Source organism: Anguilla anguilla, chromosome 12 (assembly GCF_013347855.1).
Source record: "Anguilla anguilla isolate fAngAng1 chromosome 12, fAngAng1.pri, whole genome shotgun sequence".
Taxonomy (NCBI): Eukaryota; Metazoa; Chordata; class Actinopteri; order Anguilliformes; family Anguillidae; genus Anguilla; species Anguilla anguilla.
This window is the reverse complement of record NC_049212.1, coordinates 7426182-7444284: the sequence shown is the minus strand read 5'-3', so window position 1 is coordinate 7444284 and position 18103 is coordinate 7426182. Positions and strand designations below refer to the sequence as shown.

At 44.0% G+C, this 18103-nt stretch overlaps 1 protein-coding gene across 1 annotated transcript in view; it reads left to right on the top strand.

Annotated features, from left to right (window-relative positions):
* The window catches only part of LOC118208791 (SPRY domain-containing SOCS box protein 4-like), a 41107-nt gene extending 25459 nt beyond the window's left edge, over window positions 1-15648 (top strand). The window contains exon 2 of the mRNA XM_035383673.1: window positions 14417-15648. Within this exon, the coding sequence (XP_035239564.1) occupies window positions 14417-14544 (128 nt within the window). The 3' untranslated portion in view covers window positions 14545-15648. The remainder of the gene's footprint in view (window positions 1-14416) is intronic.
* Window positions 15649-18103: the final 2455 nt, after the last annotated feature.

Genomic DNA, 18103 nt, shown 5'->3' with positions numbered 1-18103 from the left:
CAGGCGGCCATGTTGGGAGCGCCCGCGTCGAGTACTCGAGTAAAGCTCTGTAATGCGATCAGCAGGTTGTGGTGTCGAATCCCGAAGTGCTGGCATTCCGAATAAGGCGTGGGTATCAGCGTGTCGTTGTTGCGTACCTGCGTCAGGGGTGCGAGCTCTCGGGGGGGCCTGGCGCTTTCTTGCAGGGTACCCTTCTCTGCACGTTCCCGTTCGCCTGCAGGTAATGCTTTTGGTGAAAAAGTTGTGTCTGTGAGGGTCGCACGGGAAGGACCCTGGAGTCTAATCTTTTAGCCACGGCTCAGGTTTGCCTTCTTTTTAAATTTTTTTTAATTTGCTCCAGTATGAACTTGTCTGGCTGCATAAGCAGCCTAACGGCTAACGTGCGCGCGCGTGGAGCATTGGGAGAGCCGGTTACAGCTGGCTAAGCGTTTGTAGTGCAACGGCTGCCTTGGGCCCGCGGCTCCTGTTCTGATTGGCCGAGCCCTGCGTGCCAGAATCCACCGAGGGAGAGGCAGCCAGTGGCCCTTCACGGGCAACAGTAAACACAGATTTACTATAACGGAATTAAAAACGGCAAAGATCATTAAGGACCCTGATCGTTGCATAAATTCTTCTAATGCCCAGAGAATCCCTAAAGTACCGTCAGATTGATGCACTGTTGGACATTAGTTGGACACTATTGGGGGGGGGGGGCCCAATCTGTTAACATCGAAGCTGAGCCTTCTAATCGCAGCGGTGGGAGACGGCGGTAAAGCAGAGCGAACAGGCGCTTAAAACACGCTCCCCGGTGTTCTGCCGATAAGCCTGGCACAGACGAACGTGCCACGACCAGTCTCTTCCTCCTCGCCGTGGAGGATTTTTAAAAACACGTCGTACGGCACATATTCTCTTCGAACTTGGAAACCGTGTTTTATTAGATTTTTGACAGTTAAGTTAACAAGACTCAGCGGTATGCTGCCCAAGCCTGGAAGTAGATATTTCTCACCGTATGTCGCGTGGTTCTCCGGCCAAGTGTCTTTCGCCCAATAAAATCGGGCGCTTGACTTTGCAGCAGGTGCGCGACATTCGCTCTGGATCAAGAAGAAACGATCTTTGAGCTTGGCCGTTGCAGAGAGGCATGTGTGGGTAACAAATCTAGCCCGGCGAGCTAGCGTCCCGTCCGGGGTCGGCATGCCAACGGTCCATTTGCGGTGGGACCGTTTGGCAGCCATTTCGCCTTGTTTTAACGGCTGGTCCTCTTCTCGAACCGCACGCCGGCGGGCCGTCGTAGTGCCAGTTGGCAGATTGCTTTGGGCACCGGGCGCTCGCTAGCTGGGATCATTTGCGTCTCAGAACTTCACTGTGGACTCACAGGCCCTGACTGTGCCCCCGTCTCATTATAGGATGTTATAACGATTATGGCAACAAAAAACGTTGGCCAAAAGAGGACTTAGTCTGTGCTGCTATTTTGTTTTCTGATAGACGTGGACATTTCACTGAAAGGGAACATCTATACCATTTGGTCTTCTATTATTCCTGTTGGCTTTCACCTTAGCTGTAACCTGCTTAACCCATTTTATTTGCTGTCTGCTACTCTACACCAGGCTGGCCAGTGGAGGATGGGCTCCCCCTCTATAGCCGGGTTCCTCTCGAGATTTCTTTCAATTTGGGAGTTTTTTCTTGCTGCTGTTAGAGGGGTTTCTCCCCCTGGGAGTTTTTTTTTTGGAACTTATGTACTTGCTATTTGGAGGTTCAGGCCAGGTGTGTGCTCTGTATGCTCTTTTTTGCCCTGTCTCTTGCCTTGCTACTCTGTAAAGCGTCTTTATGACAGTTCTCTGTAAAAAGCACTATACAAATAAAATTGATTTGAAACTAAATAGAATTGAAGGACAGGAAGAGTCAGGCTGTCATAGGACAATCTTTCCGCTCGCAGGTGTTGTCAGATCTTGGTGGGTGCCATTTTGAAAAGAGTGACTTCATATATAGCCACCTTGAAATAAATTTTGAGTGGTCTGCGTGCTTCTTTCTCCTGCAAGCCAGAGAATAAAACTTGTCTGGATAAGAGAAATCGTGTCCTTGAAGCTCTAATAAATGTTTCTTCTTTCATTTCGATTTTTAATAAGCGACAGGAGAGTTGTCACTCTTAAAACCGTGGCCCTCACATGTAGGAAAATGGCAGCCACACGACAGCCATAACTGAAAAGCGTGCCAACGATGTCTGCAGCGTGCCAAAGCTCTTTATCAAGAGTGGGCTGTATCAGTGATCGCTGAAACAAGGTCCCGGTGGCCACGTTTTAGCTCGACGCAGTAGTTTATCCTATAAATAATTTGTTGGTTCTTTAAAAGCCCTTTCTGTCTCATTAATTTGGAGAAGATGCTGACCCGTTGAAAGAAAACGAGCGCATGCTTCCCCACTTCCTCCCCACCCCTCCTCTTCCTCCCCCTCGGCTTTGGGGAAGCGGCGCCTCCCATGGTTACTATCTGATGACGCGCGCAGTCTTTATCGCGGAGTAATACGAGTTAACGGCTACGGCCGCGGCGGACCTGAGGGGCACGCCCAGCTTCTTATTGATCTTCCCATCATGCAGTGCAGGGAGAAGGTCTGTTACTCATTCACAGTACACTGCCGGAAATATGGGGAGAGATAACCCCGCCTCTCCTGTGAGTGACTTGTCCAGTCATCCAATCATCAACTCCGGGGGTCCTGTTCCTGCCCCACATGACATCATCTGCCTTAAGAGCCACTGTCAGTAAGACTTGAACATCTCCTTCTATATCTCTGTAGCTCCCAATGCTACAACTGTTAAGTTAAGTTGCAGCGTTATACACGCATTGTGATTATTTGTACGGGTCTTCTGGGTTTTGGAATTATAAAGGTTTTAAGAAAACAAAATGTCCCCATTTACTAACATTAATGTAATTCCCATTGCTCAGAATTGCAGACTGACAACTAACCAAGCGGGCAGTTTATTCTGAATTGTGTCTTCTGCCACAGATTTGATAGATATTCAGCTTCCCTGTACTTTTTGTATACAGGAGGTGGGCTTTAACACATGAGTTTCCAGTGCTATATTACAGTACCGTGCTGTACATCCATTGCCACAGTATTGCACTTGCTCACATCCCTTAATTATTTTCCAATTTTGACTTTCATTAAATGAGGAACTGCTGCATTTGATGGCAAACTAGCTTATGAGTGGTCTAGTTTTCAGTTAGTGCTAGCTGCATCCAAAGATAAATGCATAAAATCGGTTACAACCAAAAAGATCAGGCTATAATATTAGAGTGAATAACAGAAGATAAATTGCTATATGTTCCCAGTAAGATTTGGCTTGCTATTATGTCATGTAGTTGTACACACAGAAATGTAATGAGAAAGCTGCTTCTTAATGCAGTAACAAATAACTGAATTTGCTTTATTGGGCTGTTCAGGGTTCTCGTACGGTACGTTTTGCTTAATGAACATTGGTGAGGTTAGATTGATGGCATTGATAAATGGATCGATGGGCTGAGTAACTGAATGTAAAGTTCATTGATCATTCAATCTGAGAGCGTTTCTGTGGCTCGGCTGTTTTTGTGTTTGAAATGGCTCTGCACAGAAGGTCATCTCTGTTTTTTTTTTTTGAGGTCTTCTTTTTTTCCTTTAGCCTTGTGTCCTGTCAGACCGCAGGCTGTTAAGGACATGTTGTACCGTCTCCCCTGTCTCACATTGTTCTGCCACGACGCACACCATTTCTCCAAAGAGGGCAGGTGCCCCTAGCTGCAAACTGCTCCAATACACAATCCGTCCTGTTCAAAAATTTGGGAAAAATCCATTAATCACACTTTTAGAAAGTTCATACATAAAACATGCCTGGGTGGAAAAGATTTCTGTTTGGACTTCTCTATCTCTCTCTCCATCTCCTCCTGGGAGAAGTGCAGGATCCATCCATCCATCTTTTTCCTGTCTCGTCCTGTCAGATGATGGATCGATGCTTCAGTCAAGTCCAAATTATCTGTTCACCTTGCGCGGATGCTGGGTATTTTTTAAAGAGGAAAAAGACAGACGATCTCAATGCCTATTATGCAGACGCTCACCGTACGGACGGATAATACGAGCCGGTTTAAGCCATCCTTGTCCTAGCGCTTTGCCCGCGGTGAAAGCAGGGGGATTTGGGGGGGGGGGGGGGAATTTGACTGTGCAAATGAACAGTATACCTGAGTCCATTCGAGCCTGTCTGAAACGATGAATGATCGATGGGTGAGGCGGGAGAAACGTCGAGTGAGCCTTTCTCATGGGCGGAAGAGCCTACGGTATCTGTCTCTGAAAGTGCTCTGCTTAATGCAAGGAGAATTAACACTGTGGTTAGTCAGTGCGGAAACGCTTCTCTCATCGTCACCGTTCAGGATAAACCAGAGTTACCTGTAAATATTGAACTGCGCTTTCATTCGTTTAGCGGTTCTATAAGCTAACCTAGTGCCCTGTTCGGTGATACTGATGATCAAGGATGAAATATTGAGTCACACAAATGGGGGTGGGGTTTAGGTGGGGGGGGTCTGGGATATGAAGTCTTAAGTCAATTCTTAACAACCACGTAGTGTACAGTGTCTCAGAGTACTCCTGCTCCACAGACTGCACTTTCATGAGGTAATAAAACATTGAAAATACATCAGATATCAAAGCAAACAGGTACCTTTTAACATCAGTGCTCTCTTATATTGATCTGTTATCCTCTGTCCTCTTAGTTTCTGCTTTAAGACTACCTGTTTCGGCGAGGGGTGGAAAATGAATGGGAGTGACTAGGGAGCCTGACAACCAGGAGGAATGGCGATGCAGTTAAAGGTCAGCAAGGACTGCTGATGCTGCAAGCATTCATGCTATGCAAATACAATGGGGCAGGCTCCACAAAATTACTCATTTTATACCAAAGTGAAAAATGGTGTAACACTTTGGGGTTATGCTAATTCGCTCCAATGCCTGGTAATCTGAACCGGTAGCCTAGTCCACCATCTTGTAGTATTAAAATAAACAAGGCAAAAGCTTAAAAAGGCTGCATTGAATGTCTAACTACGTGTCCAACGTTATTCACCGATTGGGCCGTTTAATAGAAAACAGGTGGAATGGGTTTTGGAGGAGAGGTTGGCGTTGTCTGTATTATCAGTAGCCTATTGTGAACACTCAGTCAGTGAATGCTCAAATGTGGAGGGTAACAGATTACAGTGGCTTTGTTTGAGCTTTTGGGTGGAGCCGTCCCCCCTTTCCCTCCCAGGAATTACGTTGATGCCATTGACTAGGCAGGCAGTGTACCGCTTACAACCCCCCCCCCCCCCCCCCCCAAAACTACGTAAAACCAGGAGAGCATGGTAAGGGGACTGCACCTCACCGGCAGGAACTCAGTAAATCCTCAGCAGGTAAAATAAACTCAGGGTCTTAGCAAGATGACTGAAACTGAAATTACAACACTCTCAGGAAATATGGAGAGCAACGTTCACATCTGGTGGTTATGAGGGGATAAATGGCACCTCTGTCTCATACTGCCCACATTGGTATTGATGCTTCAAATCAACAGCGTATGTCTAATGATTGTAACCCAAACCCATTAGCTATTGTAAGTACGATTGTAACAGTACTTTCAACAGAGTTTCTGTTAAATGAACTAGATTAACTGCCATATCTAAACGGTAGTTTGCTTTTAGGGTTTCTCCAATGGTTTCTTGCTTTCTGTGGCTACGTTCAAGGCAAGTCAGGACGATAAAGGCGGCAAATAATGTGCAACATAGAACTGAAAAACTGATACAGGAAAATACTGACGAAAATGATTGACGTTTGCAAAAACATTGTGATCCTTATACAGTGACATGAGCGCAGGCCAGGTGCCTAGCGTCACTGGCAAACAGCCGCCAAAGCACGCCACAGCGGGTCCAAGTCAAGCCTTCTGGTCGCCTGTTCCCCAGGGAAACCGAGCCTCAACAGCGTTGCGCCATCTTCGAAACACCGATTAAAGTATTAATGCTTAAGCTCACTTAAGCCTTAAGTGTGGAAGTATCCTCGAAGATCTGCTTCTCCCTGTACAGGTGTGTGCACGGAATTCATTAAACTTATGACACTTGCCTGTGTTGCATTATTGCTGCAACAACGCAAACCTCAATAGTTCCATATCCAGTTGTGCTATAAAACAACGTTTGGGTCAAACTATGTCATAGCTTTTACTCGACACACTAAAGATGCATAGGCGCTAGTAGGGATGTGGCGCTGGGGCTTTTGTAAAATGAAAATGCAAGTACAAGAGTCTACTTGTGGATGGCAGTGTAGTATAATAGGTGAGGTGGCTAAAGGTCATTGGTTCAATTCCTGGGTAGGACACTGCCGTTGTTCCCGTGAGCAAGGTACATGACCTGCATTGCTTCAGAATATATCCAGCTTTATGAATGGATGTAATGTAAATGCTATGTAAAATGTTGTGTAAGTCACTCTGGATAACAGTGTCTGCTGAATGCCTGTAATGTAAAATAATGTACTTGGGATTCTGTATGAACAGTCATACATGAGTCTTACAGGTCAGGCCAGACAGCGTCAGACTACTGTACTTACTGAGTTGACAAATAATTCATTAGGTCTTGAAAATGATCCATGCTGTAAATTACAGCTTTACATCCTTGACATTAAGAGGGAGATTTATCCAGGCGGTCACACTCCTCTTACTGCCCATAGAACTGACAGATTCAGAATCTGCTAAGGTCACATAATTGGTTAAAATGAGGTCATTCTCATTTTGTGGCCATTGTCTTGATGCACATACTGAGGCTGAGCTGTTATAAATGCAGGTCCACAAAAACAAGAGCGGACAGGATATTAAATATGCACAGGATCCATTATATGTGAGTACTTTGGCTGCAATTGCCAGTTACCTCACTGATTACACCCATTATTTAATGCCTGAAAAAGCAGGTGTAAACTTAATTCAGGTGCATTTAAATAGTAGTTGCTATTGGTGTTAGGAGGGGAAGTCATCAGCATCTTTGGTTACAGCTGCATGAGGACCATTTTTTAAATCACCCAAGGAAAGAGCAATAATAACACATTGTTTTCCAGGCCATACCATCATTGCCTTATGCCTGGGGTACCTAGTCCTGGCGAACCCCTGCAAATGCTGGTTTTCATTCCAATCAATCTTTTAATGAACGAAGCCAAGGTTGCCTAAAAACATGTATTTGAATTTCATGAAGTTGTGCTGAAACAGAATTGAACACAATGGCAAACGATTGAAATTTCTAATTAAAAACAATGAACAGCTTTGTGTATATTTTATAATTCAGGAATTGCAGTTATTCAGCGTGTCCAGTAGCCAGGCATAAAATGGAGCTATGCCAATCTGTACAGTCAGTACCCTACTTGCCCTGTTCCCTTTCACGGCAAGTTTTATCTCATGAGTCACGTCTCTCAGGCGCTGACCTTGGTCCTGAGAGCTGTACTACGTTCCCAACACCAGTAGTGTTGACTTTGTCTGAAATTGACTTCCACGTTTTTTTTTCCTTTTAGCTGGAACAGCTCTACTGTAATTTGCCCAGACAACTGTTACTCTCCTCTACCAAGACCTCTAATCCCCCTCTGAAAGATTGTGTTTGCTCTTGTGCTTCGTGTTAAGTTGCAGTTCACACTCAAAATGCCCCGTGCCACGAATCAAATGAGCAGCTTGCGGCAATGATTGTTTTCATAGACAACGTGTTCATCAAATTTTAATCTCAGTGGTTCCTATCTTAAGCCCCATTATGGGATGTCAAATGAAATGCATTTGTAACCTGTGCTGCAGTCGTTGCAGCACACATGCCTTTGCATACGTATTATAAGTGGGGACTGGGGACAGCCAGATTGGGAACCAAAATTTGATCTGTACTTGTTGTACGTTAAAGGACACTGAAGTTGGAGGTCTGAGTGTTTCCATTTTGAGTAGTATGTGTGTGTGTGTGTGTGTGTGTGTGTGTGTATTTGTGTGCGTGTGCGTGCATGTGTGTGCGTGTGTAAGTAAGACACTGTAACTGAAGATAAAGAGGAAGGCAAGAGAAGTAAAGGTTCAACAGGCCATCTCTACAGTCTAGGTTCAGGATGAAAACGATGGCATGCGATGGCATGCTGTACGGTTCTCTGTGATTAATAAACAGGGTCGGTCTCTGTATCTGTGGCTGGGGATGAGGAGGACAGGGAGAAGGAGGAAGGTGAAGACCATGAGTCAGAGCTAATCTGTCGCCATCCGAACTGCCATCTGAGGTGTGAGACTGTGAGAGACACTGCAAACTGCGCATTACGCAGAGATATTAGATTTGGACAGTCTGCTGGCTGACCGCCCAGTGCGAGAGAGAGCAAGAAAGAGAGAGAGAGAGAGAGAGAGAGAGCAAGAAAGAGAGAGAAGTCTTTGAATGGCCTTTAACTCAGAGGGAGGGGTGGATGGATGAATGTGATTTTCACCCCTGCTAGTAAAGACTTGAGGATAACCCCTAGGGCTCAGACATCAAGGGTTTAGCCAGATAGTCTCCACTGCATAGATGTGTGACAGTGAGTGTGTGTGTGTGTGTGTGTGTGTGTGAGTGAGCATGTGTCAGCTTATGTGTGTGTGCGTGTGCCTATAATCCTACCTGTTTCAAAACAAGAGATGAGATGGATTTTTTCATGGGGTGAGAATGTCTTAAACTTTCTTTAGTTAGTCAGGTGAAAATGATGAAAAGCGACAAGGAAAACACAAAACAGCCAAGCAACAAGTCCTATGGACACATGCAAATCTTTGGAGTCAATCAAAAATTAACTTGCCCCGCCGACAAACACTGTCAACATAAACAACACAAGTCTGATTTTCTCTGTTTCAGGAAGCAGCACAAAACAAAAACAATGCAATGTCATATCACACTGGCCATAGGACAAAGGCATTATCCACATAAGGAGAAAAAAATATGCTTTTTGGACAATAGAGGAAATACTGTTTCTTTCATTAAACAAGAATACTTAATAAGACCGGCGCATCAGTAATACGTTCTACTGCAACTTGTCATCACTGAGACCAACAAAGTATGATCTCCGTCTGTAAGATTTGATCTTCAGGAATGTGATTCTGGTTTTGGCCGGAGTGAGAAGTGTTTCTCACTCCTGTGAAATGGTCGAGCGCAAGACATGTATCTCAGTCTCACGTTGGGTGAGAATTTTTTTTTTTTTTTTTTAAAGAATGAAACTAGTTATTTTCAACTTTTTATGTTTAATAATAACAAAATGTTCTTCCAATCCTGCGAGATGTGGCAAATGGCTGTTGGAAATATATGTACCACATTAACTTGACTTCCTTTAGTGTATCAGTCATCCCTATATGAGGAAATTGTGTTTGATTTATGTTCTGGAATAATAATATTATTCCCCATCTTGCTACTAGCTGAAAGTACTGTTCCATTTATTGCCTGTCATTACTCACTGGTTCACTGTTAGCAAATGCAAGTCATTCAGGATTAAAGTGTAGTTTGGGCTAATCGTTGGCTATAATGCGGCAGTTCCCTGTGTCAGAAGATATTTCCGTATAAAGAGTTTGAGATTTTCGAGGCAGGACCTTGCATACACACCTCCATTGTCTCTCTCCCTGGATCCCCAGGGTTGGGTCTGACGTCTGTTTGAGCGAGTGTTTATTTAAGATGGCCGGCGGGAGCGTGGCGGCTGATCTCACTTTATAGTTGGCCAGAGACAGCGAGTCTCAGCGAGCTCCTGTCTGTTCTGTGGGGCTTCTGTTCCAGCCACGCGGCCGCCATGTTATGTAACGACATTGCGTCACGAAGGTGGTTCTGGTTCATCATGTTCAACATGTTGGGCCTTCAAAGCGCTTCTTGCTTTTGGTTTGACCCAATCAAACAGCCCATGGAAAGCGTGGATCTTAAAGGGATGGTTCTTAAAGGGATTATTTCAGATTTCGAGTATTTGTTTTGGATTGGCCAAACATGCTATCTGTCTTAAACAGGCTCTGGACTGGGCCCAGTGTGGACTTAATTTTGTAAATCTTTATTAACAAGAATGCAGTTAATAACCCTTATGGCCCAGTTAATGGCCCAGAACATGGATTAGACCTTCTTCTGTCTCTCTGTCTCTGCCCCCTGTCTGATATGATTCTTCCATCTCCCTTCCTGACTTATAGGACTAGAGCAGAGTGATAAATCAATAGATCCAGGGCCTTCCCATCACTCAGCAACTGTATTACTGTGTCTTTGCATTGCTGGGCTGAATGGCCTGTTTTCGTCATTGTGTTGCGTTGTGTTGCGCAATGTTGCGTAACGTTGTGTTGTATTGTGTAATGTTGTGTAATGTTGTTTTGTGTTGTGTTGCGTTGTGTTGTGTTAAGACACAGCCATGCTGGGACCAGCCAGGCAGCATTTAACACTGTCTAACACACGGGTGGAAAGCTTTGGATCATGCACTTTTGAACCCTTCCAGTTAAATCTAACTGCATCATGAGGCACCAGCACTATGCTAGCATTAAATTAACTTGCATCCTTTCTTTTCCAGCCCAATTATTTTATATCAGTGTGAACATTGTTTCCAGTTTACTCTTTTTGTTTGAAAGTCCTTCTGATGCATTACTCTGGCCATGTAAGTTTGAAATGGCAGTACAAAAATATTGCTGCTGTTATTTTCTGCCCCATGATATTTAACAGCAACGGCCAACCTTTTTTCTGGCAGCAAGCAGGAAAATGTTGTGTTTATTCATGAGGTGCATCATGCATTATTCCATTTATTCCATCTTATTTAAATTTGATCAGTAGATGATGCATGAGCGTGTGACATCAAATATTCCCATTAGAGTTTTGTTAGTGAACTAGAACAAACAGCAAAAAAGAAAAAAAAAAAAGATTTACCTTCCTGTGCTGATAGGTGCTAGGCTTTTGGCAGTTGAGTTTTGAAATGGGAGTTAGGCTGAGTACACGTGTGTGTGTGTGTGTGTGTGTGTGAGAGAGAGTGTGTGTGGGGAGGGGCTCTGATGGTTAATAGCCTGTTTGATGGTGCTCTGTGGACATACTGTATGTGCATATACATGCTTTTGAGTTCTGTACAAATGTAGTGTAACTTGAGGCAGTATGCATATGCTATTTGCAGCATGCAAATTCCTCTGCCAGGTTTTTTTTTCTTTTTTTTTTTTTAAGGAAACTGAAAAGTTTTTACATTCTAATCAGTGATGGAAACTGATCAGTGTTTCTCTTTCCATTGGCCACCAGGGATTTAGATGAAGCTAATGGAAATTGGCTGTGAGGAGTGTAATTTTCAAGGGAATATTTACGAATGGCGGTGGTAATATACAAGAAAATGGCCGAACCAGTGATTCGAAACCGGACCGCAGGGCCCATCCGAGCGCTAGAACGATTAGCATCCAGGAGCCCCGTAATTCTCTCTCTTTTTCATCCAGGGATTCGAGAGTCATTACAATGCTGATTTATGCATTGGCTCATGAAACTGTGTCTGAAGGACTTGACGGATGTTTCTCATGTTATCTGTTCAGTCTGGTTTAGTAGGCCGCGGGGTTCACATACTGTATTTCTACACTGGTCAAGGCACATCACATAGGTTCTGAAAGTCGTTCAAAGTTGCCACGTTCGAGACGATGGCATTTAAAATTTTTTTATTTTTTTTAGACCTGACAGACACTAGCAGTGGCCTCAGGGCCCTGTACGGTCTCAGATCCTTTATCTGTTCGCTTCCTCAGCCCTCATTTCCCAGCTCCCTCTTTTTCTCCGCGGCTCTCGGTTTCCTTCGTTTTGATTGGTCCCTCCCCGGCGGCTCTCCGGTGTGAGTGACACGCCGTAGGACTCGAGCCCGCGGGAAGGTGCGAGGGGGGCGCCGGATCGATATCGAGGGCGCGATTCGCTTTCCCTCCTCCATCTATCTTTTCATTGGGCGCATTAGAGGGAGTCCGTCGATCTTCCTCTTCCTGCCGAAGCGGACTCAGGCCTGTAGCCCTGTGACTGATGAGCCAATCAAGAGCCTCCGTCTCCTCTTTCACAGCCTGATCCGCACGGCAACAGCACCGTCCTTCCTTCCTCCCTCTCACTGATTAGGCCAAACGGTATATTATACTGGAGTATTACATTACATTACATTACATTACAGGCATTTAGCGGATTCTCTTATCCAGGGCGACTTACACATCTTTTTCATAGCAGTTACACTGCATCCATTTATACAGCTGGATATATACTGAAGCAATGCAGGTTAAGTACCTTGCTCAAGGGTACAACGGCAGTGGCAATCAAACCTGTGACCTTTAGGTTACAAGACCAGGTCCTCACCCATTATACTACACTGCCCAATTTTATTATGTGCCCTGATGTTATCGTTATTGGGTCTGCACTTTGACACAGACAGAGCAAACTGTCTTTGGGAAGAAAAGTTGTTGTATTCGCTGTGGAGCACAGGCAAACTAGGACAGTGCTAATAAATTCCCATTAGTAGGCCAGGCCAGAGGTTCCTGCAGGAGGCTTGGTCAGATGGGACATCAAACTGAGGTCACGGCTCGCTGATCGCTCGAGGTCATGCTGGACTTCCTGAGTAATGGTGTCCTGGCGCATTATTCTGTATCCCAAGGTCATCGTCAGCGCAGTACAAACTCTGAATTTAATATATCTTTCCCAATGAATTCTCAGTTAGCCGTTCTGGAGAAACAGACTTATAAACATTACAAACATTACAAACATTGTCAGTAAATGTTTGAAACTATTTACATTTGTACTTAGAAAGCTAAACGGCTATTATACATTACACGGTGATAGAGATGTAGGACACAGTAGCGGTGCAGAATTTTTCAGTGTCCTCACGTTGCAGGCTTATGCTTCTCTGTTATGACCATGGCTGAAGAGATACAGTTCGGAGCAATAAAGACATCACCTGGGCTGTAACCAGTATCAATCACATCAACCCAGCCAAAGGGTAGTTTCAGGTGAAGGTGGTCACATGAGCCGATTGAAACATGAACTGAGACAGGGAAGTGGTTGAACAGCAAGAGGCACATTACGTTACATTACATTACATTACATTACATTACATTACATTACAGGCATTTAGCAGACGCTCTTATCCAGAGCAACTTACACAACTTTGTAAAATTATAATTTTTACATAGCATTTACATTACATCCATGTATACAGCTGGATGTATACTGAAGCAATGCAGGTTAAATATCTTGCTCAAGGGTACAATGGCAATGAATGTGAATGCATATGCTGCTGCATCTCCGGTGTGTCTATTGCTGCTACACGAAGTGCTCTTGAGATTTCTAGAGATTTGTGTACCGAGATGGTACATTACATGGTCATTAAACCTCACCAAGCTTTAGTTCCCACACTACATCAGGGTAGTGGCCAAGCCTTTTCTTTTTGTGTGGTACCACTGGAAAAATCTTAAGAAAAAAAAAAAAAATTCCTCATCTTCCTCAGTCACAGAGAGGGACCATGTGTGTGTATGAGTTTGAGTGTGTGTATGCGTGTGGATATGTTTGCGTGTGTGTGCGCGTACTGTACCTTTTCAGCGGTCATATTAAAGAACAATGCACAATCCTTTTAGCAAAGCTAAGGTACCATGACTATAAAGGCTGTAAGTACCATTCAGAAAACCTTAGCTTCCGATCCATGTAGCACTGTGATTTCCTCACACTCTCAGAACATTATAGCGTTGTTCAAATAACCCATTTGCGGCTATCATTTACACAGCTTGCATTTGTAAACACCCTGCTGAAGGGAAAACATTTGTGCTAATTGGCACTTCCCTAAGTAAATCTGCCCCACGGTCTGAACTGCCCGAGAAGGAGTCTGGATGTACTGAAAGCGAATGACGCTGTTTCTCTTCTTCTTTGCGGTGGTCTCAGCTGGTTCATTTTCGCTCATGTATCTGAGCTTCAGACACCTTCTCATCAGCCCTCAGTATTTCGATTCCCTTCGATTTGCTGTTGGGAAGGTGTATGCATGTTTAAAAGGGCTAGCATGCACTGCTTCAGTTCTCTTTTACAGAACAGAAACAGTGTAACGGCACCTGTTCAGCCTTTGGTCAAGAGAGGATCTTGACCATCCCAGTTTTCCTTAAAAGATGGTGGTATAATGTTTGGAATCTGTCTTGCATCTTTCATTACATTACATTTATTTAGAAGACGCTTTTTATCCAAAGCGACATACAAAAGTGCATATCATTGGAACAGCTACCAGACCCAGGTCCGATAAGGTAAAATACTCATTTTGTACAGTTATTCATAGCCAAGAACACAAAGTCCAGTTCACATGGTGAAGTGGACTTTCTATCTGAATGTGCGCTTGTGACCAACAGAGCTTGTCTGAGAATGGTGAATAAGTGTAACATGGTCTTTCACTATTGTCCTGAAATGGACCCTCACTAATTTCCGTTCTTCCTTTCTTTCCTCCTCCCCCCCCCCCCCCCCCCTCCTTTTTCGACCGCAGCGGAGCCCCTCCCCCTGATGGACCTGTGTCGGCGAGCCGCGAGGCTGGCGCTGGGCCGAGATCGGCTGCACGAGATCGAGTCGCTGCCGCTGCCCCAGTCGCTGAAGAATTACCTCCAGTACCAGTGACCGCAGGCGGACTCCACGAGGAGGCGGAGAGCAACACTGGAGAAAGGAATCCGATCAATGCAAGCGACGGACAAGGCCAAGGCCAGGGCCAAGGATTCGGTCTCGAAGGATGAATTTGTTTACATTTAGCATCGCACCTCTGTGCTGCGGAGACTGCGGAGAGTTTTATTTCGGTTTTGGTTTGGTTTTTAATTTATTGATCGCTCGTAATGCAGACGGACGGACGGACGGACAGACGGGCACGGATGGAGGTAACGGGAGCAGACGTGGGGATGGGGCAGGAAGTGCCCCGCCCGGTCGCCCTTACGGCCCGTTTCGGGATCGCGTCGGGACAGCACGCTAACCTAGGGATGCCTTTGAATAGGATTATATTTATATTCAGGTCTGTATACCTCAGACTCTCTGAGTTATTCTCTTGCCATCCTAGCCCTAAGGAACTGAGATATATGCCACACACCACAGATATCCAGCCAGTTTTTGTGCTCAGTTTCCTTGGCTAGTAGCCACCCTGCACAGCGCCCTCTAGGGGTGACTCTTGGGCAGACGGTGCCAGCTGGAATGGTACGAGCCTGAAATGCACACAGTAACCATAGCGCCCGTGTCACGTGTGAAACCGCAGCGAGATGTAGTTCTCGAAAGGTTCGACATGGCTACGCGTCTCAGACCTTCTCCACTCCTCGAATTCTTCCTTTTTTGTATTTTACGTAAAAATCAAATTTTTTTTTCCGTTGGCTTTTTTTCTAAATCTTTTCTTTTTAAGATTTGGTCATCCTTGTATCTTTTGGAAATCCCCCTTATTTATGGACTACGGTTTTTTAAAATAATGATGGCAATTTAAAAAAAAGTAACTGTCTACAGTTGTTTTTAAATGTAATCTTCAGGCAAGCACACATTTTAAAGATGTCACCTGAGATTTTTTTCAAAAACATGCTGCTTTTTCCGTATTATTATTATTATTATTATGATTTCTAATACTGTAAATCTATCTTTCCTGCTCAGCTCTTCTGGGTCTGGAAGTCATGCCATGAAAACTAGTGGAATGTATAGACAGTGCTGCCCCTACCGTATTTTAAATGTGAATAAAATCAAGCGAATGACTGAGAATGCTGTGTAAGCCTGTTTTCTGTGGCCTTTGTAATTATATGCTGCGTGATGTCACAGTCAGTACTGCCCCTGTACTAAAAACGGTCCATGTTTCATTTCTTGTACCTTTGCATTTATTCGGTTCCCAACAGACCCGGGTCAAATACATTTTTGTTTTGGATTAAAATACTTTTCTGTGCTCTATTGATCTTGCCTGGTGTAACTGAGCCTGCCAATATGACCAGAAGGTGGGATTTGCAGTTTTTGAGAGTATTTCATTGGTTCCAATACACCAGACAAGATCAGTAAAGCGTAGAAAAGTATTTGAATCCAAAACAAATATGTATTTGACCCAGGTCTGTTCCCATTTGCATTAAAGGCGATAAGACACATTTTAACACACTCTTACTCTATGATATGGGCACATTCGGTTCTCTTCACACAAATATGGAACGGCACACTGATAGCTGGCACGTCTTTGACGGATTAACGATCAGATTTAAGAGGCTTCATTTTTCTTTTTGTACATAATATCTTTGTGGTTGACCCTTAGGCTGTTAGCTCCGGTAAGGCAGAAGCTGGCAGGGAGAAACGAGAGGAAGTTAGAGGGAGATTTTGAATGTGAAGGTGAGGTGTGCGGCGGCTGTTTGGAGGTGTGAAGTATGGGAAATCAATGGCTGACAGAATGATGGCGTCCCTTCGTGCCCCCTTTGGAAATTTGTTTTTGTTTTAGGAGCTAGAGTCTGGAGTCCTGGTTCAAGGGGTCCAAGCACAAAAGTGCCTGGAACTATATTGTAATTGTTCTTTAAAAAAAAAAACTTGTCCATCAGTTAAAAAAAAAATGGCTATGAGATAAACAGAGATTGATAAAAAATGTACCAAATTTAGCATGTTTATTGGGGCCGGTATATAAGTTCAAACCCTGTTAAAGCTAGCTTTAAATTAGCCAGGCTGAAAATAATACAAAAAATAAAAGTGTCATTCATCTCCACACACAAGTACATACACACACACACACACACATATATATACTGTATGTATACACAGTGCCCTCTATAATGTTTGGGACAAAGACATATTTTTTTTGATTTGCCTCTGTTCTCCACAATTTTAGATTTGAAATTAAACAATTCACATGTGATTAAAGTGCAGATTCTCTACTTTTATTAAAGGGTATTATTTTTTTACATAGCCCACCATTTGAGAGCACCATAATGTCTTGAGACATAGTAATATTATGTAAATGAAAGTAACGCTATGTTTAAAACTGTTGCATATCCTTTGGATGCAATGACTGATTGAAGTCTGTGACCCATCACAGACTGGCATCACCAGGTGCTGAGCATCTCCTCTGATGATGCTCTGCCAGGCCTGTACTGCAGCCATCTTCAGATCCTACTTGTTTTGATGTTCAATTTAATTCAGATCAGTATGTTTGGGATCATTGTCTTGCTGCAGGATGGAGGGCCATCCAATTAGTTTGGAGGCATTTGGTTGAACTGCTATCAGCAGGTACATCATCAATGAATACAACTAAGCCAGTACCTGTGGCAGCCACACATGCCCAAATCATAACACCCCACCACCATGTTTCACAGATGAGGGGCATGGGAGGGTGCTTTGAAGCCCTTTTTCCAGAACTCTGCAGACTCTTTTAGGCACTTCTTAGCAAACTAGCCTGGCCATCCTGTTTTTGCAGCAAACTAGTGTTTTCTCAACATCTTGCGGTGTTGAATCTGCACAGTTTGTGAGGTCTTCTGCAGACAGCAGCCACAGGCACGTCCACGCCTGCCTCCTAAAGAGTGGTCCTGATCTGTCAGACCGGAGAATAATCGTCTGACTAATCAAAAACACCCGTGAAGCCATTTGTCCCAAACATTGCGGTGCCCTCAAAAATGAGGGGGGGGGGGGGGGGGGGGGGGCTATGTATAAAAGTGCTGTAATTTCTACGTGGTGAACTGAAACTGTATACAAATACCCTTTAATAAAAGCTGAGAATGTGCAATAACATGTAAATTGTTTGATTGGAGATCTAAATTTTTGGAGAACACAGCCAAATGAAGAAAAAAAAAATACATCTTTGTCCCATACATTATGGAGCTCAATGTATATACAAATAAACATATAAATACACGAGAATATATATATACACACATAACGTACACATGTACACATAAACACATAATCGGGGGACCAACACCATCACCACTATTATATAAAGCAAATGTGGGTCTCATTGTACCAAAGGGTGGAGAATAAAACTGGAAAAAGTATATAAGCTTATAGCCTGACTCAGGGCAAAATAACAGTCCAGCCCATAATAAAGAAATATCCATAAATAAAGAGGAAAATGCTGTAAGTGTGATGAAGCCTTGGGTAGGACAGAGGACCCCTCTACAGGTGAAAGAATGTCTACCTCCTCTGAAATGGACTTATGGTAAGTAAGGTAAGAAATCATTCCATATATTAGGACAAT